This window comes from Leptonotus elevatus, chromosome 6, assembly GCF_054856555.1.
Source record: "Leptonotus elevatus isolate MCC_2025b chromosome 6, RoL_Lele_1.0, whole genome shotgun sequence".
Lineage (NCBI taxonomy): Eukaryota > Metazoa > Chordata > Actinopteri > Syngnathiformes > Syngnathidae > Leptonotus > Leptonotus elevatus.
The window spans coordinates 22,796,573-22,822,695 of NC_141244.1; the positions used below are offsets into that span (position 1 = coordinate 22,796,573).

Sequence of the window (26,123 nt, forward strand, 5' to 3'; positions counted from 1 at the left end):
TTTTCCTCTTAGCACTGTGTTGTTAAAACTGCATGTTACATTGGCTTACAATTTGGTGGTTTCTTTGTCAATTCCCTTGCTGCACGTAACCTTTCGCTAAGAGGCATAAACAGGACTGGCGGATTTTATGGCAACCAAGGTTGTCTCATGCACTTTACAATGACGCTGTATACAAAATGCACTCTGGACAATTTGAACTCCAAAACAAGCAAATGCATTCTTCTCAATGTATTTTCACACAAAAGGCACCATAAACGATATTTTGAGCATTTCTGCTTTATTTTTCATAGAAACAGTAGAGAGTATCTTGCTAAAATGCTTAACTGCAATTTTCTACAGTTGTATGTGTTATATACAAGCGGTTTTTTTGTTTCTCGTGTTTTATTTGTGTTCCCGGGAGGATGACTGATTAAACTAACAGTGTCAAGTGTGGCCCAGCAGGAGGCAGTGTAGATACAGACTCCTGATATTGTAGCACAAGTCCTGCTGGTGACAATAGAAAGACTTCCTCAAATGTATTATATACATTAACACCCCCCCCCCCCCCCCACCCATCCTTTTGGCACTTTTTAAATGTTGTCGTCAATATGTTCTCGCAGCCTGTCGCCTCGGTTCCTGTTCCGGTTCCTCCTGGCAAGGAAAACAGCAAAAATAAATCAGGTACAAGCACAGCACAGACAAAAACAACAACTTTAAATCTTGCAGTTTTGTGTTGTGAGTCTGGATTGTATATTTAGTTCAAATTTGGCAACATTAGGACGAGTTGACCTTTTGAAGGACCACTTGACATGGCCAAATGACATTAAAATGGTGGCTTCAAACTAAAATGGCAGACTTCCTGGGTCAAATTTCATGTTGCTACATGAAACTGCTTTTGAGGGCTGACTTTTCCGAAAATTCTACCAATGCCAAAAAAGTATTTGGTCAATTAGGTCATTTATTTGTGTAGCATAATTTGTACAAATTTTATAGAAATTGGACAAAATTTGTGTCCAATCTATGCTAATGCTAATTAGCGTTGGCATGAAGCTAGCGGGCTAAAGGCTAAGCTATGTGGCGATTTAAGTAAGCAATATTAGAACTTTTTTTTTTTTGCAGAGGGATAAAGAATATTTGCCCGTCAGTATTGTTGTATTATCTGTGTATATGTGTTGCCACCACTTGTGTTCAAATATTAAGGTTTAGAAATAGCATGACATTGATGCTAGTTCTGTTAGCCTGTCTATGGTGTTTCCGATTGCGTTTTAGTATTGAGCTAAAGGACTTTTGTAAAACAAAAGTCATTGTGGCTCTGTTTTTTTTATTAGTTTGACAGTAAACGTAGAAAATAGCAATACATAGGTTAAAGCATTTTTGTATTTTTTTTTCTTCAAGATTTGTTCAATATTTGCCTCCAGAGTAGAAAAGCCAGGCCTCCTCCTAAGATCTGCAGCACCACCAGACAAACAATAGCCACCGTCGAGCCGCTGATGCCGCTTGGTTCACACGGTGCTGCGCAACAGGGAGGGGAGGGGAGGGGGGGGGGGAGTAAAAGGAAATCGGACATGGTTGCCCAGAAGGTTGGAAGGAAGGGAGGAACAACACAAGGACGGTTTGAAAGGAAGGGAGAAAGGCAAGAATGAGGTGGGGGTGAGGAAGGACATAGGAAGGACAGAAATTGATTGCTGCTACTTTTCATGTCAACACTCGAATTCGCTGGATTTATCAGTTGATTAGCTCTTTTCAATTTTTTTGCATTATTACATAAAATAATACAATAATAATGACAACCCCCCCCAAAAAATAATAATTCAGATTTCTGTTGATTTGACATGTCTCCGTACCGGCCGTGTAGGTGGCGGAGCTGTAACCCATCTTGTTGCTGACCACGCAGGTAAAGTGGCCGCAAATGGGCAACTTGGTGACCACCAGGGTTGCGCCGTCCGGAGAGACGCGGCCCACGCTGCCGGTGACGGCGTCGCGCTCGTGCAGCCAGCTGAACTGGGGTTCGGTGCCCCACGCCTCGCCGCACACCAGCGACGAGTGCGACACGTTGATGCTCACCGACACGTGGTGCACCGCCTCTGCGACGCAAACGCACGCAAAGGTTAGAAATGTGAATTTTAAATGAAAGTAATATAAATAAAATAAATATGTGTGTATATAAATATATTTCCCACCCCTGCCAGCCCCCTATTATACGACCCCCAGGGACCACCCGTTCCCAGAAATCGGCGCCGGGGAGGTGCCGGACAGTGGCGTCGTGAGGGCACCCGCGCCCACCCCACCGCCAGCCACGTGGTAGGGCGGAACACTGTGGTGGGGTAGAAAGAGAGAAAGGAGCACCGGGGTACAGGCGGCACCCCCAAACCAAGCAAAGGTCCCGGTCGTCACGCTTAAATGCTATTACAAAATGAAATGTACTGTAATATAATCTTTTTCATTTGACCCACAAAAATGAATCTGAATCTTTGACGTCTCTAGCCGTCTATGGCAGTGAATGTGTTAAAAAAAAAAAAGTTAAGGTGTATACGTTACATATAACCTCACCGTATTCTCTGACGATGCATCTCGCCGTGCTGGATTGTCCCGCCTTGCCCGTCACGGTGACGGCGTAAACCCCCACGTCGGCTTTGCCGTATTTGCTAACGTGCAGGACGCTGGCCTCCATCTCCACGCTGGCGCGCACGTTAGGTCGGGTGGCGGCGCACTGGACGGGCAGCGGGAGGCTCCCGCCGGGGCAGGAGGCCAGCATGGCCCGCCCGTCGGGGGCGGCGCTCTCGGGCTGCCGCTCCCAGGTGACGGCCGCTAGCTGGTCTGGGGAGCCGTACTGGATGTGGGCGCGGAGGACCAGGGTGGAGCCCGGGATGATGTACACGGGCTCCTCGTTGGAGATGTGCACCGAGATGCACTCGAGCCCGCTGGCAACTGCACAAATCAAGAAACAACACATTTATGATCAACACAAAATGATTGACTCGTGAGGCAAATGTTCCTCATAATGTCGCTCAACACAAAACGGTGACAGTGGGTGGAGCAAATGGCGTGTGCTTACCATATAACGTGATGTCCAGTAAACGGGACAATAGTCAACTTGAACAAAACAAGCAATACATCACTTACACAGTAGCAGCAATGTGGCAGCTCTCCAGCACAGGAAGTCCATTAGAGCCATGACGCCAGCTGATGTGGACACACAACACGTGCACACATCAACGCGTACACCCTTACTGCATTCACAAGCATCACAATATTTGATCAAAAGCTCGTATTTTTTTTGGGGGGGGGGGGGGGCATTTAGAAAACGATGCGAAAAGGTTTTCTGCTCATGTTGTAGGTTTCTTAGCTGCAAAAAAAAAAAGTCGCAAGAGGAGTCTGTAACGTTGAGCGACGTTGTCAATACTTTTGTAACCAAGCTCCATCTGTTGTTAGTCGAACCAGTGCACATTAGCGGGGACATGGTTTGAAATACGGAAGCTGATTAGGTGAGGAGGAACTGAAAAAAAAAAAGTATACATATTTACAAACATATACACATACGTATATATTAGGGGTGTAAAAAACAACAACTTTTAATCAGAAAATGGGTTTTGATTTTAAACCAACCAAATTAATGAGAGATGCACACCAGGTCTAAATCGATTTGATGTTGCTGCTGATTTGTTGTTTTAAATTTAATTAACTTGGATAGTTTGAATTTTGAATACTTTTTAACAACTTGTTACATATAAACATGACAAAAGTACAGCCGTAACCTTATCAAATTGAATCGAACCAAATCGTTCCACTTGTACCGTTCTTGAATCGTCTTTTAACTCATTCAAATACGTATAAATAAGGTTTTTTAATACTTTCCCCTTCACTCCCCAAAACGTATGTATACGTTTTTTTTTGTGTTTTTTTTTTAAATGCTAGAGCAACTGTGATGTCATCTTCAGTTGACAGCCCCGTGAGATGGATTAAAAATGGCTGGATTTTGCTGTTTAACTCATATTCCACTAACACAATATTAACTCATTCACTGCCATTGACAGCTTTAGACGTCAAAAATTCATTTGAACTATTTCTATTAGTTTAACATTTTTTCCCCCACTTTTGTTAACAAGAGTATGAAAACCAAGAATTTTTAATTGTACATTTATAACAGATATAAAATTTGTGATTAATCCTGAGTTAACTAGTGAATTTATGCGATTAATTATGACGGCCCTAATTTTTAGTAATCTTGTTTTTTTTTTAAATCACGTCAGGTGATAATTTTTTTAAATTGTAATTAATCGCATTACTTCAATAGTTGACTCCCGATTAATCACAAATTTGATGCAACTTCTGACATGAAGAGGTTGCTTAAAGAAAATCCGTCAAAATCCAGTAAAACAGCCAGGAGCGAAGGGGGTTGCTTCAGTGAAAATGGCTGAGATATATACAGATAGTTTGTATCCAGTTGGTTGTAGTAAACAGACAGAAGCAATAACTAGTGAATTTTTGACTGACTTGAAATTTCTCACATGCCTTTCCCTTTCACATATTTTTCCTTGGCATGGCTTTGCTGTAATTCTGCTAACATACAACAACAAACTTTTGAAAAACAAAAACACTTTTGCACCTGGCAGCGGTTAAAACAACAATCATGTCAGGCACATTTTGCGGCTATTTGTTTCATTCGATTTCACGGCCAACGATAGCAACGCGCTTGGCGCGAGCTCAACTTCCACGGGCTCGCCAGCAACATTTAACATGAAGCCCCCCCCCCTCCCCCCAAAGCCTGAAACTTCACCCACCTTCCCAAAATGTTCTCTCTTCGCTTTCCCAACGGTCAAAGTTCAAGGTGGTTGGCTGCCAAAGTCCCCCGAAAATGCCAAATGAAAAAACGTCAGCGCATAGCCAGAAAGGTGGCGCGGAGACGGACGTGGCGGAGTTGGTGAAAACGTGAGCGGGTCACACAAGCCCGAGCGAGGCGTAACCTTGTTTTCAAGCCGTTTCCTCGCGCTGGACTCCACCTCTCTTTCCTGCAGGCTACACTACAAGCTTCCTCTGGCCTGCAGCTGGACGTCTCTATTGTGAAAACGAGCGCTCCTCCGAAAGCGGCAAAAGCTCACAGAAAGGGCCTCAAAAGCAACAGCGAAACAATCCTGTAACCGTGGCGACAGAATTTGACAGACCTGCATGAGAAATTTAATTTTTGGGGCATTTATTTAATGTTGCTAAAATGCATTTCTCGCAAAAGTAAAAGTAATACGAAAACAGACGTGTGCATGTTTAAAGCCACTCCAGTTGTGAGAAATTTCAAGCCAGTTAGACTTGTGGCGCCTAAAAATCATATTCTAAAAATGTTTTAAAAACTCAAACTGTAGTAATATGAATTATGTAGCATTAAGCACATTTCATGTTAAATATTCGGACTTAGAATTTGACACAATAGCTTTGCTGTGATTTTTAAAAATGCATAAAATTTGTGTTCATGTGTATGGTGTTCCCCAGGGTTCAATTCGGGGGCCTCTACTGTTTTCACTGTATCTGCTGCTCTTAAAGGGGAAGCCGGCTATAGATATCAAAAATTCATTTTAACTATTGCAATTAGTTTAACATTTTTTCCACTTTTGTTAACAAGAGTATGAAAACCTGGAGATTTTTTTATATTGTACATTTATAACAGATATATTATATACAATGAACAAAATCTAGGTTTTCATACTCTTGTTTTTAAACTAATAGAAATAGTTCAAATGAATTTTTGACGTCTATAGACGTCAATGGCAGTGAATGAGTTCATTTTGTGTTAGTGGGATAACAACCAATCACAGCGCAGCTTCAGAAAACAGGTAAGCTGTGATTGGTCCTGAGCAACTGTGATGTCATCTTCAGTCGACAGCAAGTGGCAAAATGTCCGCCCCTGAGATGGATAAAAGGGCTGGATTTTGCCTCATAACTCATATTCCACAAATGTAATATTAATGTCATGTTTAGACTAGTAAGGTCACATATAACATATAATTGTCAAGAAATGTTTAAGGTTGACTTTAAGAAAACAGCGGTAGTTGTTTTAAAGTGCGTTGAGTGTTGGTAGCTACTAGCTATCGTGCAAAACTGTAGGAACACTTCCTGCATTGGAAGGCCAGCTGACTTGAAATTTCTTTCACGATGATGCGGTGCGGTCGCGAGAAGCGAACTGGCGAACTTTGGGTCACAGGTCGCATTCCTGCCCACTTGGCCACCGCTTGCTCGCAGTATTCTTCTGAAGGGAAACCGGCGACAATGTAGGACTTGGAAGCCATAAAATACTCTTTGTGCTGCTGTCTTATTATCCCTCCCGAGCGGGAACAATACATATTGTCTCCGCTTCTAAACTGTAGCTGGAAGGAAAAAAAAAAAAAAGTCATATGAGAATTACTCCCTGTGTGTCTGCATTCCCACTGGGACTATTTTTCGGCCATATTAGGCGAGTGGCGGTACAGCCATTATGCGAGATTAGACTGTTTTGTCAACCTCCTTCCTAGAGAGCGAGCGTGAGGCGTAATGACATCACTTATCGACGGGGGGAGGCACACAACGAGCAATTATGATGATGATTTGAATCCGACGCCTCCTTGCCGAGTGTTCATGAACAATCAAACAGCTCTCACTCCCAGTGGGCGCTCTTATTACTGCTTTTAACCAGCAGGGGGCACTGGCACATAAAATGAGTGCATGTATGCTGTGCTGCAAGTGCCATCATTGTCCACTTTGTTTAGATGAACAATACAATGTGGTGACCATGGCGATATAAACAACACGGAGTCCAACACTTTGGAGTTGTGTGAGAAATTTCAAGCCAGTTTTGTCCTCAAACATCTTATAATCAAATTATAATAATAATTACTTTATGCGCAGCTCATGGCTGAAATTTCAAGTCAGATACATTTTCTGGCATACACAGTGCTGTTTATTTTTTATTTTATTTTGTATTTATTTTTGCTTCTGCTTTTTATGATTATTTTTCAAAATTTTTTGACTGGCAAGTATGTTTGAGCGTATTGAAATTATGGGTGTCAGGCGATTACATTTTTTAAGCGTAATTAATCGCATGACTTCAATAGTTAACTCACGGTTAATTGCAAAAAAATCTGTTCTAAATGTACAATCACATATTTTCATACTCTTGTTAACATAAAAGTGGATTTTTTTTAACTAATAGAAATATGGCTGCATCTTTTAGTCATTGATATAGCAATTTCATAAATATTTACAAAATTTTGTTCAAATTAAATGTACTGTACTGTAAAAAAACAAGTGTGATATTGAATTGTGTTGAGGTCATTTATCTGCCACTAGATGGCATAATTGCATTTGTCGGTGACAGCTCGGTGCATTTTTCTTTTCATATTAAGAGCTAGCTAATTTTTACCATGAAGTAACTTGTGAAATTTTGCACATTTTTAAAATTGTAAAATACAACTTGACCCCAGTCTCCATAAATACACATGCATTATTTATTATTCAATTTATTACTGCTAAATTTGGACGCGGACGTGTCTGCTCCGCTGCAACTGGAATTCCCCTAATACAGGCTTTCCAAGTAAACGGGCGTCCATTAATCAAACGTTAAAAAAATTTGTGACATTAAAGGAACTTTAAATGAATTCAAAATTAACGCACTAATTTTGACACACCTAATCGAAATACATTTGAATGTACTTGCAAATACGTTCAAACGTATTTGTAGGCTAAATGCTACATAATGCTACATACAATGCTACACAATACGTTTGAATATTTAGTTACAATTAATTGTAATTTTCATGATTTATTATCATGTCATGCAGTGCATAATTTTGTTTTGAAATGTTTTCCCATAATGCAACGGGGTATTGACTTGACCGTAGAACAAACTATTTCATTATATCCTACTGAAAGAAAATACATGTAAATACAAACAAACCTACCTTGAATGAAAAATTTTCAGGAACAATTCGCCCTGTTGGAAGAAAAAAAAAAAAGACATCAGACGCTCTTGTATACTCATTCACATGTACTATATGTTTAGCATTAAATCAACAAGCCGCGTTGAAGGCTACTGCAGAAAGCAAAGCAAAACAACGCGAACGAGTTTTAATAATTGAACAGCTTCTTCCTTTGACCTTGTTCCTCTCGCATAATGCCTCAGCCGGCTGGCAGGAAGCGTTTAGGAAGAAGGCGATTAAGAGTGAACATTGCCTACAGTGAAGCTTTGCAACAGAAAAATTGTTTGTTAGCTCACTTTCTCTTTTTATTTTTTTTTGCACATCCATACGGCTTGGTGCTAGAATAATTTTCTGCTAACTCATAAATATTGTTGGAGGGTTGGAAATTGCTAGCTTTACTTATAATAAAGCCATGAAATTAACATTTTTAAAGCTTTGAGTCGTGTTGAAAACCCCCGAAAGGGAGACACTAGGGACTAAATGCATTGGGCTCTATGGGACTGAACATAACACATATTGTGGTTTAATTAAGTGTTATTATTTGTGGAAAAATAAATGCCTTATCGCTAATAAGTGCTTAGTGTTTTCTGCAGTTGCTCACATGGTATTATATTTTAAAAATGATAAATACTGTATTTTATGTAGGTTTTAAGAATGCTCTGAAATACATAAAGGCCTCTTCCCAATACATCATTACCTTTATAAGTCAACTGGTAAATATTGAGTAATAAAAAAATAAAAATAAAAGAGAGTCCCAAACGTATTGGAAAGAAAATGAGAAGAAATGCATTTAAATTTAATATAATTGCAAAAATGCTCTTGGACAAATAAAGACCTATTGATATTGATAAAAATAGTGAACCTCGTGAAAATCGGATGAGAAATGAGCAAGTCAATACACATGCATTGTCTTTGCTTCCTTCAACATGGCTGCCACGTAAACACATCACGTAGACCGCTTGTGTTTTCTATTTCCGCATTGTTAGGGTGCTGGCTCTTTAAGAGAACAGGTGCAACAGTTGACAGGCGGTAGGGGTGGCAACCCGGAAGTTTACATCATTAACTCAGCAATGCGTCCCGAAACTGAGCATGACATTAATCACGTACCAATATGCCCATGAAGAGAACATGCGCGGGTAAGTTAATAATAAACTTATTACCTCCGCAAATGAGGGATAGTCTGTTTGTTTTGATGACGCTTTCGAGGAAGTTAGTAATTTACAGCATTAATTCCTTTTGTAATGTATCACAAAACTTGCTTGTGGACGTCATCCCAGGGGTTATTTTGCAGATTAAAAAGTCAAATTTTGCCCACAGGGCATCCTGACTGGCGACATGAGACAACTTGTGGCCTTCTTCGTCGGGATCTCACTGGCAGGTAATCAAAACAACACGGCACTTTTTTTCCCCCCTCCAGCTTTCAGAAAGAGCCCCCAAATGACCTCCGAGTCGGTGACGTGGGAAGAAAACAAGACGAGCTGCGTGGTATTTCAAACACGTCCACGGGAGGTGGCAAAAAAAGAAAAGCAAAGCCTTCAAACCGCAAAGTCGCCTTCCCTTCATTTGTCTTCCCTCCCAAACGAGAGCAACCGCATTCCCATCGTGATGCCTTCAAGGCCTCATCTCGTGCTCGTAATTCTAACAATTCATCATTGAGACAGTGATTGTTTAACAATTTAAATTGTGTTTAGCTCATTAATGCTTGTAATGATCGTTAATCCAATGACAATGATAATGTATTATCTTTGTTGAGCCAGTGTAAGAAGAAGACGTGATTTAATTGTTCATATCTAGTTTAGAGATGTCTTCTTTTACCCACCGAAGCGTATGACCCTGAACGTAACACGTCATTACCGGTGGTTGCCAAAATAAACATAACTTTATTGTGCTTTTCAAGTAATTATTGACATTTTACAAAACAATAAAACGTTGTTTTACAAAAAATAAATATCAAATTGATAAAATCATTAGATAACACAACCAAATATATGGCTTGCTTCCTGCAGAATGTACACGGTTTTTGTTAGGGGTGATGTCTTTATTTTCTTTCTTTTAAAATATTTTATAACAAATAATCATCTATGTAGAGTTTTTGATAATAGAATGTATGGTAATAATTGTTTACAAAATAGTTTATCGTATTGTCTTGCATTACTTTGTTGTTAAGTGAATGGACTTAAATTGCACATTTACTTACCCGCCGAGGTGAAATATAGAATATATATAAATATGAATAGTTCATAAAATGTTTTGATTTATATTGCAATTTATTTGTTTTACTTATCTTTCCTGCAGATCATTTTAATATTAAAATGGTATTTATTGTAGTCATGTTTGCATATGTTTATTGTAGTAACAAGAAGATTTTTTTTTTTGTTTACTCAATTTTCTGGACACGAGAAAGCCATTATTAGATTTTAAGCCATTGAGACAAGCGACAAACTCCTCAAATTGAATGTTTAATGTCTTTAAAACCATGCAAAATGTCAACAACGTGTGGTGGTGTTTAATTCTGCCACTTGTCACAGGCCACACTGCCTGTCGCACCCACATGAAGAAAAAACAACAAAAAACAAGACAGAGTGCCAAAGATATCGTTGCGGCAAACGGGCGGAGAAAATTAGGCGTCGGGAATTTGAAATTACATTTCAATTTGCTCGTCGTCCGGCACCCGCCGTTCATGCATGAGAGATAATAATTCAAGTCGTAATCGCCGACATTCTCATTTAATTAAATAGTCATTTTTCCCCGCTGCCTATTGAAAATTGATTTGGCAAAATGGTGATTGAGCCCACCAAGCAGTCTGAGGACATTCTGCCAAAGTCTATTTTAACTTCCCCCTAATCGAGCTTCTTTGAAATCATAAATAATGCAGAGTCATTAATTTGAGTATGAAAATATGAAGTAATTGGACTTTGGAGTCTTTCCTGAATGTGAATCGTGCTTGTTCTTTGTGTAAATACACAGTCTTATATGGGGACATTGCTTGCTTGTTATAATTAAATAAGTAGGTCAGGATAATTGCTGCACATTTGTTTCTGCTTGTTTTAGAGCTGAGGAAACTTCACAACAATAGAACGAGTCTGTTCCAAGGTCAAAATGTTAGTCATAAAAACAAAGTGTAAAAAAAAAAAAGGTAGAATCATGCAATGTGGTCAATTGTCACGTTTTATTAACATGCATGTGTAAAAAGAAGGGAACCTCTGTAGGAATGACAAAATAGTCCAGCTTAACTTTGGCAACAAAGAGATGCTAGAAAAAGAGGCCAACATAGAATGTAGGACTTTTTTTTCGAAACAGAATGACGAGGAATAACCCATACAGTCAAAAAGTATTCCATGGTGCACTCGTTGCGCCATGTACATGTCATGATTAATGCTTTTGTTTCTTTTGCTATTTATTCCTGATAACTGTCATCTTGTACAATAAAAAAATAAATAAAACGACTTGAAAGAATCCAGTCAAAAAAAAAAGTTGGCAGGTCCATACATGTTTAGTGTAGCTCATAATTAATGTGATTGCTCCACTCGCTACTTATTTCTGATAACCACCATTAGAAATAAATAAAACAACTTGAAATAATCCACATGCAAAAAAAAAGAATCCACTGCGTACTCCGTTACATGAATAATCATATTATGATGCAATTGACCAGTGTTTAATGATACACGCAACCTTGCACAATGGAAATATACAAAAAAAAACTCACAGTAATCCACAGTTAAAAAAATAAATTAAAAAAACTCTGCATTTGGGCAGGCACAGGCAAATGTCACAATTCACATGTCACCAGTTTTTTAAAGTAACTCCCATCTTGCTTAATAGAAATAACCCTTATGGTCACTAATCTAGTTTTCCACCATCATGTTTGCTTTCCAGTCCTGGTGCTGGCACAGGACCAGATCCAGATCCAATTCCAGACTGACCCCGTGCTGGTGCTGACCGGCACCGAGATCCAGTTCACGGTGCTGACCATCCCGGACGTGCTGTCCATGACTTGGCTGTACGAGGGCGTGACGCTGGGCCTGTTTGCAGGCGGTTCCTCCGTTATCAACGAGGTGCCGCAGTTTCGCGGCCGCGTCACCATCACGGCCACGCAGCTCCGCATCGGAAGTGCCCAGCTGGGGGACGCGGGTTCGTACACGGTGGAGGTGGTCCCGCTTGCCTCCACGGGCCTCACCCCAAACTCCAGATCTGCGCCGCTCAGGGTTTTTGGTAAGGACTGACAAAAGAAAGCATCAATTATATGATAGATTGTATACTGCGCACACGCCTGTTTGGGCTGCAAAATTGTATCCTCTGTGGATTATTTTGTGGGGTTCTTCTTTTTCCATTTGTGCAATGTGGCAACTATCATGATTAATTAGCGAGAGAAGCAATATAATGTTTATTGCATGCGCATGCAATCGTGCCTGCCATAGTTGTGGATTACTTTGAGCCATTTTCTTGATTTCTATTGTGCAAGGTGCTTGTTACTTTAGAAGTAGTCACATCAATTTGGATGCGAACAGTGCGTGAGCACTGTGCCTATGGACCTTTTTGTTTGACTCTTAAATATTATTTCAAGTCGTTATAATTTCTATTGTGCAAGGTCATGACTATCGTATATAACTGGTGAGAAGAGTGATTGCATCTTAACAGGTACATTATTGAGAGTACTGTGAACTATTTTTTTTCTGACTGGATTATTTTGACTGGTTTGGTTTATGTTTTATTGTTCAAAGTGGATGCTTACGTGAATAACTGGCTAGAGGTAATATCACAGTAATTGAAGGATGATATTGCATTTTGCATGTGCCTGTAGGGACTATGGCTTTTTATGACTGTGGATTATTTTGACTGATTCTATTTATTTCTATTGCCCAAGTTGGTGGCTGACATGAATAACTGGCGAGATGAACAATCAACAATTAAATGATGATATTAAATTTTGCATGTGCCTGTGGGGAATGTGGACTTTTTTGACTGTGGATTATTTCTAGTCATTCTGTTTATTTCTATTGTGCAAGGTGGCGGTTATCATACATACCTGGCAAAATATATGATGACCACATTAATCATGTGCCCAAGTATGACCTGGACTTTTTTTATTTTTATTTTAGATTATTTCAAGTAATTCAGTTTCTACTGTGCAAGGTGGCGGCCTAGAGAGAGGAGCAGTCACATTATGAGAACTTGTGCACATGTCCGTGCTTGATGTGGATTATATTTTTTCAACAGTGGTGGATTGCTGTATTTATAGTCATTCAGTGTATTTCTATTGTGCAAGGTATCAGTTATACATAATTGGCAAGAGGCATGATGATCACATTAATCATGATGTGTACCTTGTGCACAAGTATGACCTGGACTTTTTTTGACTTATTCGATTTCGAGTGATTCTGTCTATTTCTACTGTGCAATGTGTCGGCCTGAAGGGAGAGGAGCAGTTTCATTATCTGACAAATAACTTGTGCACATGTCCGTGCTTGATGTGGTTTATGTTTTTTTCGACAGTGGTGGATTATTTCTAGTCATTCTAATTATTTCTAATGCGCAAGTTAGTTGTTATCGCTTGTATAACTGGCGAGAGGAGAAATTGCATTAACCATGACACGTACATTGTGTGCTCATGTAACCTAGTCTACAGTGTGGATTATTTCCACTCATCCTCACTCAATTGATATGCAGCACACACACACACACACACACACACACACACACACACACACACACACACACACACACACACACACACACACACACACACACACACACACACACACACACACACACACACACACACACACTATTAGATGTGTCACAGCGCACTTTGTATTATATTTATCTGCACTATTTGCATTGATTTCCATAAAGGCCGGTTCTGCACAACGTCTATTGTGATCATCCCACGTTGCCGTCGTCCAGCCCACCTCCGTTTCCCAGCGGCGTCGCTAATGGGGTGACGGGTGGAGCAAATGATTGCCGAAAAGGTTGCGACGTGCGCGCTTGCCGAAGAGCACGCCGATGTCACGTCCTTGTGCGTCTGGCACAAAATACCACACGTCTGCAGTCGAGTCAGCAGGGCGGCTGGAAAGGGAAAAACAGCAGCCGTCGCGTTAGAGACGTTTGGGATCATTTCCTCCTTCAACATAATCAGGGAGATGTTTTATACAATCAATTGTATAACAATAAATGCCTTGTATCAACAAGAGACAGGGACTCAAAATTAGTTTCGGTCTAGTTGTAAGTGATTGGCTATTAAATTATGAATGATAATAATATTACCAATGTTGTAATTTATGATTGTTTTATTTAAAGGCACCTTTCAGAACACCCAAGGACAGCATACATATGACCAAATTTTAAAAACTAGGGATGAGTATCGGGACGATACCTTATTTCAAGCTATCCAGTACTTATGAAGGATGCCGATACCAGCTGCTGATACTTAAAGCAAAAGAAGAAGAAAAACATGAAGTAAGTCTTCCGTGCCAGTAGTTGGTGCTACATTGCGACCTCAACTCATTTGCTCCCAAAAACAGATAAATACGTTCTAATTTAAATGTAAATTTATAGGTAAAAAATACAACTAAAAATTACATTAGAGCATACAGAAGGCTTTGATGCAGCCTCTCAACTGCAGAGAACGGCTGAATCAATGGTAGTTATTAAAAAAACGGCAGGTGGCACCAGAGTATAAGAGATCAACCAGGCCATGTTGAAAAAAACTAATTTACCCACAGTTCTAAACCGATTTGTAAATAATGATGAAACTTAGCTATAATCTAATGCTAATTGCTGCAAAATCAGTCAAAATCCAGTAAAACAGCCAGGAGTGAAGGGGGTTGCTTCAGTGCAAATGGCTGGCACTGAATGAGTTAAATTGAAACATCTGAAATGTATTAACATATTAGTAATATAGTAGTATATTAGTATTCAAATCATTTTTTTATTCTAATATATGTTGTTCATTAACAATTATATACAAATAAACAATATTTTTTGTGTGAAAATAAATATTTATTATATTAAAGTTTTTTTGCAATTTAAAATAAAATATTTACAAAAATGTATTAAAAACAATATTTATAAAGATACATTTTACATATATTATGCAAAATCTATATAACTCAGTTATTTACTCATAGAATGTGTAAATTGTCAGATTAAATAATTTGAAACTGAAATTGTAAAAAAGAATAAATAAATGTTTAGACGTCTTCGCATAGCGGTTACAATTTGCGGAAAAATGGCATATAATATTTTCATGACTCCGTATTGCTTTCTCTCTGTCCTCCTCGTTGCAATTGATTTGTGCAACTAACCCTAACCCCAAACGTACATTCACATTCACAATCCTTGAAACCCAGCGTCCACTTGCATCATCAATACTTGATGTTTGCAGATGATCCTTGAGGCTCTGCTCCCTGTGCAGTGATTAAACTCAGGCCGATCGCCAGCCAGCATCTCTGCGCCACTCATTCATCTGGCCTTTATTCACCATCTGTGCCCGCACCTGCGTGCTGTAGCCTCACCATAAACATCAAACCAACGTTGGACTGTATATCGCTGCTTTATTTGTAGAACGTATCGCCTAGTCCGTTGCAGAAATTTCCGAAATCTGCGGTTTGTCGCGACCATTTAAAAAAAATGAGTTTTTGCAGTACAGTGTTACCAACTTAAAAATAAAAATAAAATTCAGGTTGCGAGACAGAATTTGACGTACAAGCGAGTTTCAAATATGTCACACAAAACAAAATGGTGCAATTACGGTATGGTTATGCCCTTGCATGTGGGAAAGGAGAGCCACAGTCGCCGATTCACTTTCAGCCATTTATTGAACGGGACAAACAGTCAAACACACAAATACGAAAGTAGAACACTTGCAAGGAGCTGCCGTCTCCAGCTCATGATGTCACGCTCTAGGCCACGCCCCTTAACATCCAAACACAAATACTACAGTACGTGCAGTAGGCCTATTGCAAATATTAGGGGTGTCAAAATTTGTGCGTTCATTTTTAGTCAATTTAAAGTTTCTTTAACGCCATTCATATTATTTTTAAACGCAAGATTAATGGCTTTTTTTATAGACGGCGTGTCCGGGGTGACGCTCACCCTTCCGTCGGTGGCGACGGAAGGGGGCAACATCACGCTAACGTGCGCCTCAGGTGGAACCGAGCTCACCTTCCAGTGGGGTAAAGACGGCGTGGCCATCATCGAAGACGGCAGGATCACCATCATCGGCGGATCGCTGATCATCAACCCGGGCCAGCGCGGCGACGCCGGCGATTACACGTGCACCGTCAGCAACCCGGTCAGCGGCCTCGCCACCACACGGAGTCTCACCGTCTTTTGTGAGTGAGCGAGCGTTATTGTTAACGTGATCATTTTCTATAATTGTCGTTGAAAGGAGGGGATGAAATCGGTTTGTGGAGGAATGGGACAGGGACTTTGGTGCAGTTTTCTTGTTTATCTATTGGTATTTTGAGATTTAAAAAAAAAACAGTAGAGGATTTTTCTTGTTAAAATTATGTATTAATTATAATAAGTAAAAAAAACTGTATAATTACTTTAGTCATGTAAATTTTTTTCATAATTTTACAACAGTTTATGTAAACTTTTTCTAGAAAAAGTACTATTTTTGTGTACTACGTTACAAATTTATCTGCATAACACAACAAATTATTTTCTTCTTTTGTGACTATTCAGGTAACATTATGACTTTCTTTTACAAAGATAACACTTTTGTTCAATTTTGACTATTTGTGTAGCAATCACTACTTTCCCCCCCAAAAATATAAAAACACATTTCGCAATATTACAAATGTACTCTGATAGCATTTAGACATTTTTTTTTCTCAAATAGATATGTAAAATTCTGACTTTTTCTTAGTTTTAAATTTTTTTCCTATTCAATTGTTAGGTAAAAGAATAAAGTGACTTAAATGCAAAACAATGTTTTTGTAGTAGGAATCTGGGTTTTAAAAAAAATCTTCATTTCTGACTAGCACTTGAATCTTATTGACAAACTTGACAAAAAAACAATTACGAGAACAAAATTATGATTATTTAAGTTTTTATTTTTTAACTACAAGTCTCTTCACACTTCTAAAATGAATTGTGAAGAAAAGGCGCAATGATTGACCACAATTGACCGAGCTCTAATTTCACTACAAGTTGCACCTGAATATAAATCACAGTACTGGCCAAACTATGAAAAAAGTGTGACTTCAAGTCCGAAAAAGACGGTATGCAAGAAATTTTGCAGAATAAAGTCCGAATATTCATTTGTCAAAATTATGACTTTAGTCTAATAACCTTTCTCCCACTAATTTTTCAACGGTAAACCTATAAAATATTGTATTTTTTCTCTCGTAGTATTGGGACATGACTCATAACTTTCCAACTTTTTATACTACATTTTTAAAATATTTTTTCTCTATCATGACTCATGCATATATCTGCATAACATTAGGCCTTTTGTCTCTAATGGCTTTAGATGTTGTCATTATTTATATATTAGTCACAGAGAAATGAAGGCAACTGCTGAAAATGCAAAACAATACCTAAGATGCACCCTTATCTACTTGTAGATGTATAATGATGCATAGATTCATAGTCATTTTTTTGCTAGCTAATTAAAGCGAACCTTAAGCTCCTTGGTGGAGGTAGTAAATTGGCTTCAACAACCCAGAAAGTCTCTTTGGTCTTTGGAGGTGAAAACAAATCAATAGCAAGTGTATCTTGTGATGCTGATAACAACCTGCTGTGTCCATCACTGCACCGGACGGACCCGACACCCGTTTGCTCAAACTGCGGCATGTTTAGACAAGTATTAAGACCTTTATTATTTTTATTAAATGTATTATTTATTTTTGTTCAGCCCTTTTTTTTTTTTTATTATTATTTATCCAAATCGTTCAGCCCTATGCTTTTCATAATATTGTTTCTGTGTTCTTATCTTTCTTCCCCACAAACCACCAGACGGGCCCGACACGCCGGTCCTGACCAAGGACGCGCCCAAAGACTGCGTTGGCAGCGCCGACGTCCTTGCCGGCCAGATCTTGCGCCTCAACTGCCTATCGGACTCGCTGCCCCCCGCCCTGTTCACGTGGCAACGCGACGGCGAGCCGGTGGCGTCGGCGCAGCCCGACAGCGGCGCGCTCAGCGTCCAGACGTCGTCCACGGACGACAGCGGCCGCTACTCGTGCACCGCCCGGAACGCCGTGACGGGCGGCGAGTCTGAGCGTGCGACGGACGTGTCGGTGGAAAGTGAGTTATGACCAAGGTTGACCTCTAGGCGGATAATAATGATGGCGGTGGGTTTTAGAACGGCGTCCACCCACCCCCCTGCCTTCCGCGTATCTGTCTTCATGACAGCAGAGGGACACAATGCATCCTGGGAGATTGATCTGGCGGGAATGTGGTCAAAGTCATTTGGTGACACACGCGTACACACACACACACACACACACACACCTCCATCTTTTGGTTTCATTTATTTTTCTTTCTCACTCTCCTCCTTCTTATCTGTTCTCTCTGGCCTCATTATCTTTGTTTGTTACCGCTGGCAAGCTGAAAGGGCAAAGCAGGTTTTTTTGTTACCACCATAACTCAAAAATCAACCCACCTAATTTCCTCAAAACTTTATATGGCTATTTAATATCCGCATGGTCACATTGAGACAATAAAAATACAGTAAAATTAGGGAGAAAAAATAGTCGTAAAGTTGTCAGAATAGTCGTAACATTGACTCATAAAAAAAATATGGCTTCATTTCACTACTTTTACAATTATTTTTTTCCCACAGTATTACCACTTACCACAACAAAAGTTGTAAAACCAAATAAAGTGAAATTCTAACTAAAATGATGATTTTTTTTTCTTGTAATATTAAAATGACCATCTATCCATTTGCTACCGCTTATCCGGGGTTGGGTGGCGGGGGCAGCAGCTTTAGGAGGGAAGCCCAGACTTCCCTTTCCCCAACCACTTCGACCAGCTCTTCCTTTTTTTTTCTTTTTCGTTTTTCCTTTTTTTTTTCTGGAGAGCTCAGTATTGTTCATTCGGTAATTTTACCGATCTGACATGTCATCCACCCCCGCCATCCACCCCAGGCCCCCAAACCCCCACCGCCAGTTGTAGGGCGAAGACTGTGTCTCCACCCTACCCCAGCCCCCCAAAGTGTGCCCTATATGTCTATAAACAAAGTGTATTGTGCTTTTCTGAAGAGTAGATAGACTAATCTTTGCTTTTTTTTTATTCCAGTAAAATTTTGTAACGGCCGAGTCCAACAACTGGCACCAGATAGCCGTAGGTTTAAATGGAATCATTGAGAAAAAATTTGTTTATTTTGGGTAAAACTTTCATTTTAATGGTGGCTATTCGTCCTATTAGAGAAATAGGAAGATTATTCCAGCGCTCCAAGTCACTATAAATGCTATCCAGAAGTGGAGTAAAGTTTAAATGAATTAAATCAGTTAATTTAGGTGAGATTTTTATGCCTCAGTATTTTAAATTACCTATAGGAAATGAGTAGTGTGGGTCCTGGCTTGCAGGGTTCCATGAATTTTCTGTAATAGGTAGTAGTGTTGATTTTGTTTTGATTGATTTTTGTTTTCTGAGTATAGGTTGCGATAATGGTTATACATTTTTTTTTTTAATTTCTTCTGGTGATTGTGTGCATTCACCAGTTGTCCCTTTAATAGCCGTTATAAGAGTTTTTTTCCCGATTGCGTTGAAGTTGGTTTGCAAGAAATTTACCTGATTTGTTATTATATTCAAAGTTGTTGTATTTCAATTGTTGTATTATAAACTCTGTCTTTTTAGATAGCATATCGTCTAACTGTATTTTTGTATTTTGTCAGTCCATAGTTGGTTATTTGGTTTATTGCGTACTCATCCGTCAGTTGTTTAATTTTATCTTCCAAGTCTTTTTCTAATTTTTTATCCTGTTTCTTTTTACAAGATGAATATGATATAATTTTACCTCTAATTACTGCTTTCCCAGAGAAGAGATGGAGATAAGTCTTTAGAGTCATTTATTTCCAAAAAGTCTGCCCACTCTTTTCTTATAATTTTGTCAAACTCTGCGTCGTTTAGCAGTGAGATGTTAAAACGCCATGTCGGGGGTGGTTAAAAGGTATAATCAACTTGTAGGGAAAGTGAGACTGGTGCATGGTCGCTAATAATAAAAGGATGTATTTTTGTAACAGTTTTATCAGCAATAGAGTTATTTGTAAGAAAAAAATCAATTCTTGAAAAAGACCGGTGCACAGCGGAAAATAAGGTAATTGTTTTTTTTATTCTCCAGCTGTCGACGAGGCCAAAATCATCCATATATTCCCCTATTACTTTAGTAGATTGTAATCGCCTTATACATGTTGTATTATTAGAACGATCTATTAATGGATTTAAGAATGTGTTAAAGTCTCCTCCAATAATAATAGTAGAGTTCGCTGCTAATTCAAACAGCTGAGAGAAAAATTCATGGAAAAAGGCCGGATCATCATTATTAAGGGCATATAAATTACCAAATGTATATATTTTATTAAATATAGTCACCTGAATAATAATGTATCGGCCCTCTGGGTCTGTTATTGTATTATAGGAAACAGTACCTTTCGCCGCTCATTGATCTCTCTCGGGAATTGGTCATTCATTCCAAATGAGGTCCCTTTAAGCTCCCGTCCTTTACTTTTAACAAATTCTTTCTGTTTAAAATGCTCAAACTTGGCGATAATAGGACGGGTTTTGTTGCCCCTACGGGCTCCAAGCCGATGTACCCGGTGAAAAGAGATATTATTTACCGTCTCCTGAGGAATTTTTAACGACGTCGTCGTAACATTTTTTCGACCAGCTCTTCCGACGGGATCCCAAGGCGTTCCCAGGCCAGCCGAGAGAAAAAATTAGTATTCGGGACACTCTAAAAAGCGTCAATTATTAATTAATTATATAACGTGAGATTTGACTTGTGTTTTATTTTTTATTTTTTTATTCCAGACATTTGTCTGGACGCCGGGGAAGTGGCGGGCATCGTGATCGGCAGCTTTCTGCTGCTCGTCATCCTAGTGCTGCTCATCGTGCTGCTGGTGTGTCTTGTACTAAGGAGACGGGGTAAGGATGTTAATTAGTTTCAGAATAACTCATACATATTGATCAAATCCTTTACTTGGGTCAAATTGGGTCATTTTGTATAAAACAACCCAGAAAGTTGGGTCAAATTGACCCATAAAGTGGATCGTTCTGTTTTTGATCCATAATTGGGCTACTTTTGACCCAACTGTTTTTAGAGTGTACAAATTGAATTGTTGACCAGCTTAAAAAAAGTTCATTAAACTTAATACCTGCGATTGGCTGGCAACCAGTTCAGGGTGTACCCCGCCTACTGCCTGAAGCCAGCTGGGATAGGCTCCAGCGCCCCCTGCGACCCTTGTGAGGACAAGCGGTTAAGAAAATGGATGGATGGATAAACTTCATACTTTGGATTGCAGTCACTTTGAACTTAATTCAGGTGAATATATTAAATGTAAGTGATTATTGATTATTGATCATTATTTAATCATTATTTATTATTTAATCATTATTTAATAATTGAATTCAATCACGTGTTACCACTTGAAGCGATAATTAAAAACACATTTTTTAAGTTGGTCAATTCAATTCATAATCTTAAATTGGTTCAACAATTCTCTTTTTAGAGTTTCCATATGACTGAGTCCAGATTTCAAATTCATTCCTGTATCTATCTATCATGACTGTTTATCGGAAGTGAGGCATTTATTTATTAACGGGCACACATTTTTTGTTGTCTTTCAACTTTTGCCATTTGCATTTCACAGCAAGTCATGTTCTGTTTTTGTACAAATATCAATTAATTGGTATTTCTTCCATAAGTCCTCCTACGAAACACACAATATGTCACAGAGAAAGTAATAAAAAAAAGAAAAGAAGAGTTACTACCGTTTTTTCCCCCTGAGGCATTTATTTGAGACAAGGCAATTAGTTTGATAATTATCTATTTGCACGGAGGTATATTTGAGGAAATACAGCACAAGCTTCTCACTAAATCTTGTATTTACTGTACACGACTTTGTAGCTGTCTCCTGGTAATTGTTTGCGGCTGTGTTGTTCCAGCGCGACAAAGGCGAGAAGAAGCCATCATAGTACAGAAGAACCGCACAAATCCCCAACCTCTAGTAAGCCAGCTCGCACATGATTCGCTATCGATTTGAACCAGCGTGTGATGGCGCCACTAAAAGCTAACCCTCCTCCCTCATTTTTCTCCCTCCCGCTTAAGCCTCCAGATCCCCGCGCTAACCTTGCAAGGGATCTGGCCCAAGGTCCCAACCCCCCTATCTTTCAATCGAACCCGCAAGCCCGCCGCCCCGCAGAGTTGTACGCCACCCAGCACCAAAGACCCGCCGACCTGCAGCTGAACCGCTTGCAGCAAAGCGACCCTCGACTCCTTGGCAACGCGTCCTCGTACCCGCTCGACGGCGTCGACAATCCGGCTTTCGCAAGAGCGGACACGCAGCAGACCAATTCGAACATCGTGATCCAGACGGGGGCCGCGCAAGGCAACGGAGGGCCCGCGGGGGTCCAGCTGAGCTTGACGCGAGGTTCCCAGCAGAACGCGCAGATGCCCACCATCCACGTCAACCTTAACACCTTCCCTCAGCAGGAAGCCGCCAATAACGCTCCTCAATTATTGGACGCAGGGCAGTCCAACCCCAGAATGCAAAGCGGGTCAGCCCACCGGGGTCCAACGGAGAATCCTCAGGCGCAGCCTGGGCTCATCCCGACGGGATCCCACGCTGCTCAGCGCAACGCCAAGACGCAGACTTACCAACAGGAAGTCCGCGGTGCTTCCTCCCACCAGATGCCGTGGGATACCTTGCGAGGGACGCCGGCGTACCCGGGCGGCACCCTCCCGAGGGGACTGACCTCAGAAACGACAGACTACACCAACCACCCGCCTTTACGACAAAATCAATCGCGAGGTCGAAATCCTTTCAGGGAGGGTCGGGAAGACGGGACGAGGAGCCACTCGGCTGATTTTTGGGACTGGCGCACACTTAGAGTGCCGCAACTTGAGCCCGTCAACCACTCGCACAAAAGCCCCACGACGCAAAGGGAGAGAGAGTTGAGGGTCCCGCCTGGTACCCAACCTGCCTCCAGTCAGGAAACCACACCAAGCAGCAACCCGTTCATAAACCAGCAGACTGCTTTGAGACAAACGAACTTGTTTAGTCCAGATACCAGAGCCTTGGCTGATCCGAACCACCTCCACCAAGCGCAAGTGACCCACCAACAGAGGGCGGCACTGGCCCAAGCGCAAAGCCAAGGGGCTCAAACCCGCAGCGCCAGCCAACCTCGCCAAACTGCCGCCGTCTCAAACCAGCGACAACCCAGTGCCCTCACCCAAGCGGCACTTAAATCCCACACCGAGAACACGCAGACCTTCCAGAACCGGAGACAACAAACACAAGCAGCCCTGATTAACCCTGGAACACGGTCTCAACCGACTTCTGCGCCCGCGGGACCGCGACCGCCCACCCCGCCGCCTGTTATCCCGCTCACTGGGTTCCAGAGCCTTCCCAGGACTCACGCCCGTCACAAATCTGGTGAGCACCGCCCCAAGCATGGCGGGCACCATCAGCATCCTGTAAAAGAGGCCGCGCACGGCCATGCTCACACCCGAGGCCACGCCGGCCACGGTCGTAGCGGCCACGGTCATGTCGCCCACCCGCAGCAGGTAAGTTGTTTTCAATTCTGTCAAATTGTCGCCGGTTTTCCTTCAGAAGAAGAAGACAATCAGCTTTCAAATTCAGGAAGTGTTACAGTTTTGCTTGATAGCTAGGAGCGCTCAACAATATTATTTATAGAGCACTTGAAAACAAACACAGCTGTTTTCTTAAAGTGGAAGTCAACCTTAAACATTTCTTGACAATAATATGTTATATGTGACCTCACTAGTCTAAACATGAGTTATAAAGCAAAATGCAGCCATTTTTATCCATCTCAGGGTGGCGGCCATTTTGCCACTTGCTGTCGACTGAAGATGACATCACAGTTACTCAGGACCAATCACAGCTCACCTGTTTACTGAAGCTGCGCTGTGATTGGTTGTTACCTGAGACTTTAGCAACAAGCAAGTGGCAAATGGATAAAAATGGCTGGATTTTGCTGCTTAACTCATATTCCACTAACACAATATTAACCAGAATACCATGTTTAGATTAATGGGGCTGCATAGTACATATTATTGTCATAAAAAAAGGGGGGTTGACTTCCCCTTTAAGATGGAATACAGGGCAGCAGATATAGTGAAAACAGTAGAGGCCCCAGAATTGAACCCTGAGGAACACCATACTAGTGCTGTCACGATGGAAATTCTTTAGAATCGATTAATCTAGCAATTATTCAATCGATTGATTGACTATTCTGATTCATTTTAATTTTTCATTAAAGTTTATTATTATTATTATTATTTTACTTAATTACTGTTTATTAACAAGTGATTGATGGTTATTTCGTACTTTGTATTTGTATAGTGATAAAAAGGGGGGAGGGGGGGATTGCTGTTGTACTATGTTACCGGTTCAGTCAATGTTTTCCGAAGTAAAATGTAAATGATTATTAAACAGATGATAATCAGTCTTCATGAAGGACTACAGAAATCACAATTATTGTTGATATGCTAACATCTGAGAATTTGGACAATAAAAAAAGGCTCCAAATATTACTCAATTATTAAAATAATTGCCGATTAATCTGATAATTAACTGTCGATTAATCGATTAATTTTGACAGCTCTAATTTCAAGAAAAAAAGACAACGTGGTTTCATCTGTAATGTAATCCCATCACATTTTCACCACGCAAAAAAAAGAAAAAATAAGCTTTTTGTCTTTTTGTCAGCTTTTAAGCGCACGGCTGCTTGTCGTCAGTCGCGATTCTGTTTGCACTTTGTCTTCTTGCACTCGGTGCTTGTTGCACATCAACAATGAAGCGTTCTTGTCTCCAGCATCAGGCTCACCGAGGGAGGCCGAGGTGATGACAGATGTCGGCACTCCGTCGCTTTGCCTCGTCTCGACGTTCAAACGACGAATGGGAGTTGGGAAAAACACCACAACAACAACAACAAAGGTTCCTTTTGTCCTAAATATGGTTACAAAAAATAATAATAAAAAATAAATTGCCTTATGATGGATGAAGCAGCACAAGCGCGTTTCACAAGATTTGACTGAAAACAGACAAGTTCAGTAGCGAAATGAAAACGTACTGTAAGGTTGTGTCTTTGGGTGATGTCGCCATTTTTGTTTCTGTCTTTTGCGTAAATATGTCTGGTTTCTGATTGGCTGAAACTGAAACATTTCTTGACAATAATATTTTATATGTGACCTCACTCGTCTAAACAGGACATTCTGATTAATATTATATTTGTGGACTATGAGTTATGAAACAAAGTCCAGCCGTTTTTAATCCATCTTAAAAGGCGGCCATTTTGCTACGTGCTGCCTAGTGAAAATGACATCACAGTTGCTCAGGTCTCAGGTAACAACCAATCACAGCTCAGCTTCAGAAAACAGGTGAGCTATGATTGGTCGTTGCCTGGGCCCTGAGTAACTGATGTCATTTTCAAAATGGCCGCCTTCTGATACTGATAAAAACGGCTGGATTTTGCTGCTTAACTCATATTCCACTAACACAATATTAACCAAAATACCATATTAGACTAATGGGGCTGCATAGAACATATTATTGTCAAGAAAACATTTTTGGGGGTTGAGTTCCTCTTTACGTTTACATGCAATTTGTTTTGTCTTATTGTTAAAGCGTGTTTAAGGAGTATCTGTGCATGTAGGATTTGGCCTTTCGTCACTTCACCTTTGTAGTTTTTTGCGCCTCACTGAAAATGAAATCCTAGCCTTCTGATTGGCTAAAAGGGCCTGGCACACATTCCGTCGATTCACCATTGTAGCTTTTGGGCATTTTCCGGAATTGACTTCCGCTTGATTGGCTAAAAGGCCTGGTAGGGGTTAAAAGTGCCACCAGTTGCTTGGCGTGCACCTTTTTCTAGTATTTAAAGGGATATTTGACTCATTGAGCCATTTTCAGCAGTAAAAAGTTATTTTGTCCAGAATTACTTATTAATTTAACTATTTTTCATGTACAGCTAATAGCTTTATGAACAAATTTTTCCACTTGCTGTCGACTG

At 40.3% G+C, this 26,123-nt stretch overlaps 2 protein-coding genes across 6 annotated transcripts; one reads left to right on the forward strand and one right to left on the reverse strand.

The window, feature by feature from the left end:
- LOC147172775 (uncharacterized) lies at positions 1-9,515 on the reverse strand. 2 transcript variants are annotated; one of them, XM_086079303.1, is made up of 7 exons: positions 9,080-9,515; positions 7,902-7,933; positions 3,103-3,162; positions 2,530-2,907; positions 1,824-2,063; positions 1,392-1,491; positions 1-630 (listed from the first exon to the last, which is right to left on the reverse strand). In XM_086079303.1, exons 3-7 carry the CDS (start codon positions 3,152-3,154, stop codon positions 570-572), a joined length of 831 nt encoding a protein of 276 aa, XP_085935429.1. In that variant the 5' UTR covers positions 3,155-3,162; positions 7,902-7,933; positions 9,080-9,515; the 3' UTR covers positions 1-569. The 2 variants fall into 2 exon arrangements, with proteins under 2 accessions (XP_085935429.1, XP_085935428.1); XM_086079302.1 differs by lacking the exons at positions 7,902-7,933; positions 9,080-9,515 and adding an exon at positions 4,761-4,990 and having other exon boundaries at positions 5-630.
- Positions 582-26,123, forward strand: LOC147172776 (uncharacterized). Of its 4 annotated transcripts, none has more exons than XM_086079298.1 (11): positions 582-660; positions 1,874-2,086; positions 2,169-2,359; positions 9,237-9,297; positions 11,799-12,134; positions 15,992-16,255; positions 17,886-18,173; positions 20,904-21,017; positions 22,038-22,099; positions 22,201-23,658; positions 24,930-26,123. In XM_086079298.1, exons 4-11 carry the CDS (start codon positions 9,255-9,257, stop codon positions 24,957-24,959), a joined length of 2,595 nt encoding a protein of 864 aa, XP_085935424.1. In that variant the 5' UTR covers positions 582-660; positions 1,874-2,086; positions 2,169-2,359; positions 9,237-9,254; the 3' UTR covers positions 24,960-26,123. The 4 variants fall into 4 exon arrangements, with proteins under 4 accessions (XP_085935424.1, XP_085935427.1, XP_085935425.1 ...); XM_086079299.1 differs by lacking the exon at positions 582-660 and adding an exon at positions 1,595-1,623; XM_086079301.1 differs by lacking the exons at positions 1,874-2,086; positions 2,169-2,359 and having other exon boundaries at positions 585-660.

Bases quoted from the DNA above. Each gene is read 5' to 3' on its own strand.
- LOC147172775 (XM_086079303.1), bottom strand. From the start codon at position 3,154: ATGGCTCTAATGGACTTCCTGTGCTGGAGAGCTGCCACATTGCTGCTA. The intron at 2,908-3,102 runs GTAAGTGATGTA...TGATTTGTGCAG, and splicing joins TGCCACATTGCTGCTACTGT to TTGCCAGCGGGCTCGAGTGC. The intron at 631-1,391 runs GCAAATATTGAA...TTTCCTTGCCAG, and splicing joins CTGGCTTTTCTACTCTGGAG to GAGGAACCGGAACAGGAACC.
- LOC147172776 (XM_086079298.1), top strand. From the start codon at position 9,255: ATGAGACAACTTGTGGCCTTCTTCGTCGGGATCTCACTGGCAG. The intron at 9,298-11,798 runs GTAATCAAAACA...TTTGCTTTCCAG, and splicing joins CGTCGGGATCTCACTGGCAG to TCCTGGTGCTGGCACAGGAC. The intron at 18,174-20,903 runs GTGAGTTATGAC...TTTTTATTCCAG, and splicing joins GACGGACGTGTCGGTGGAAA to ACATTTGTCTGGACGCCGGG.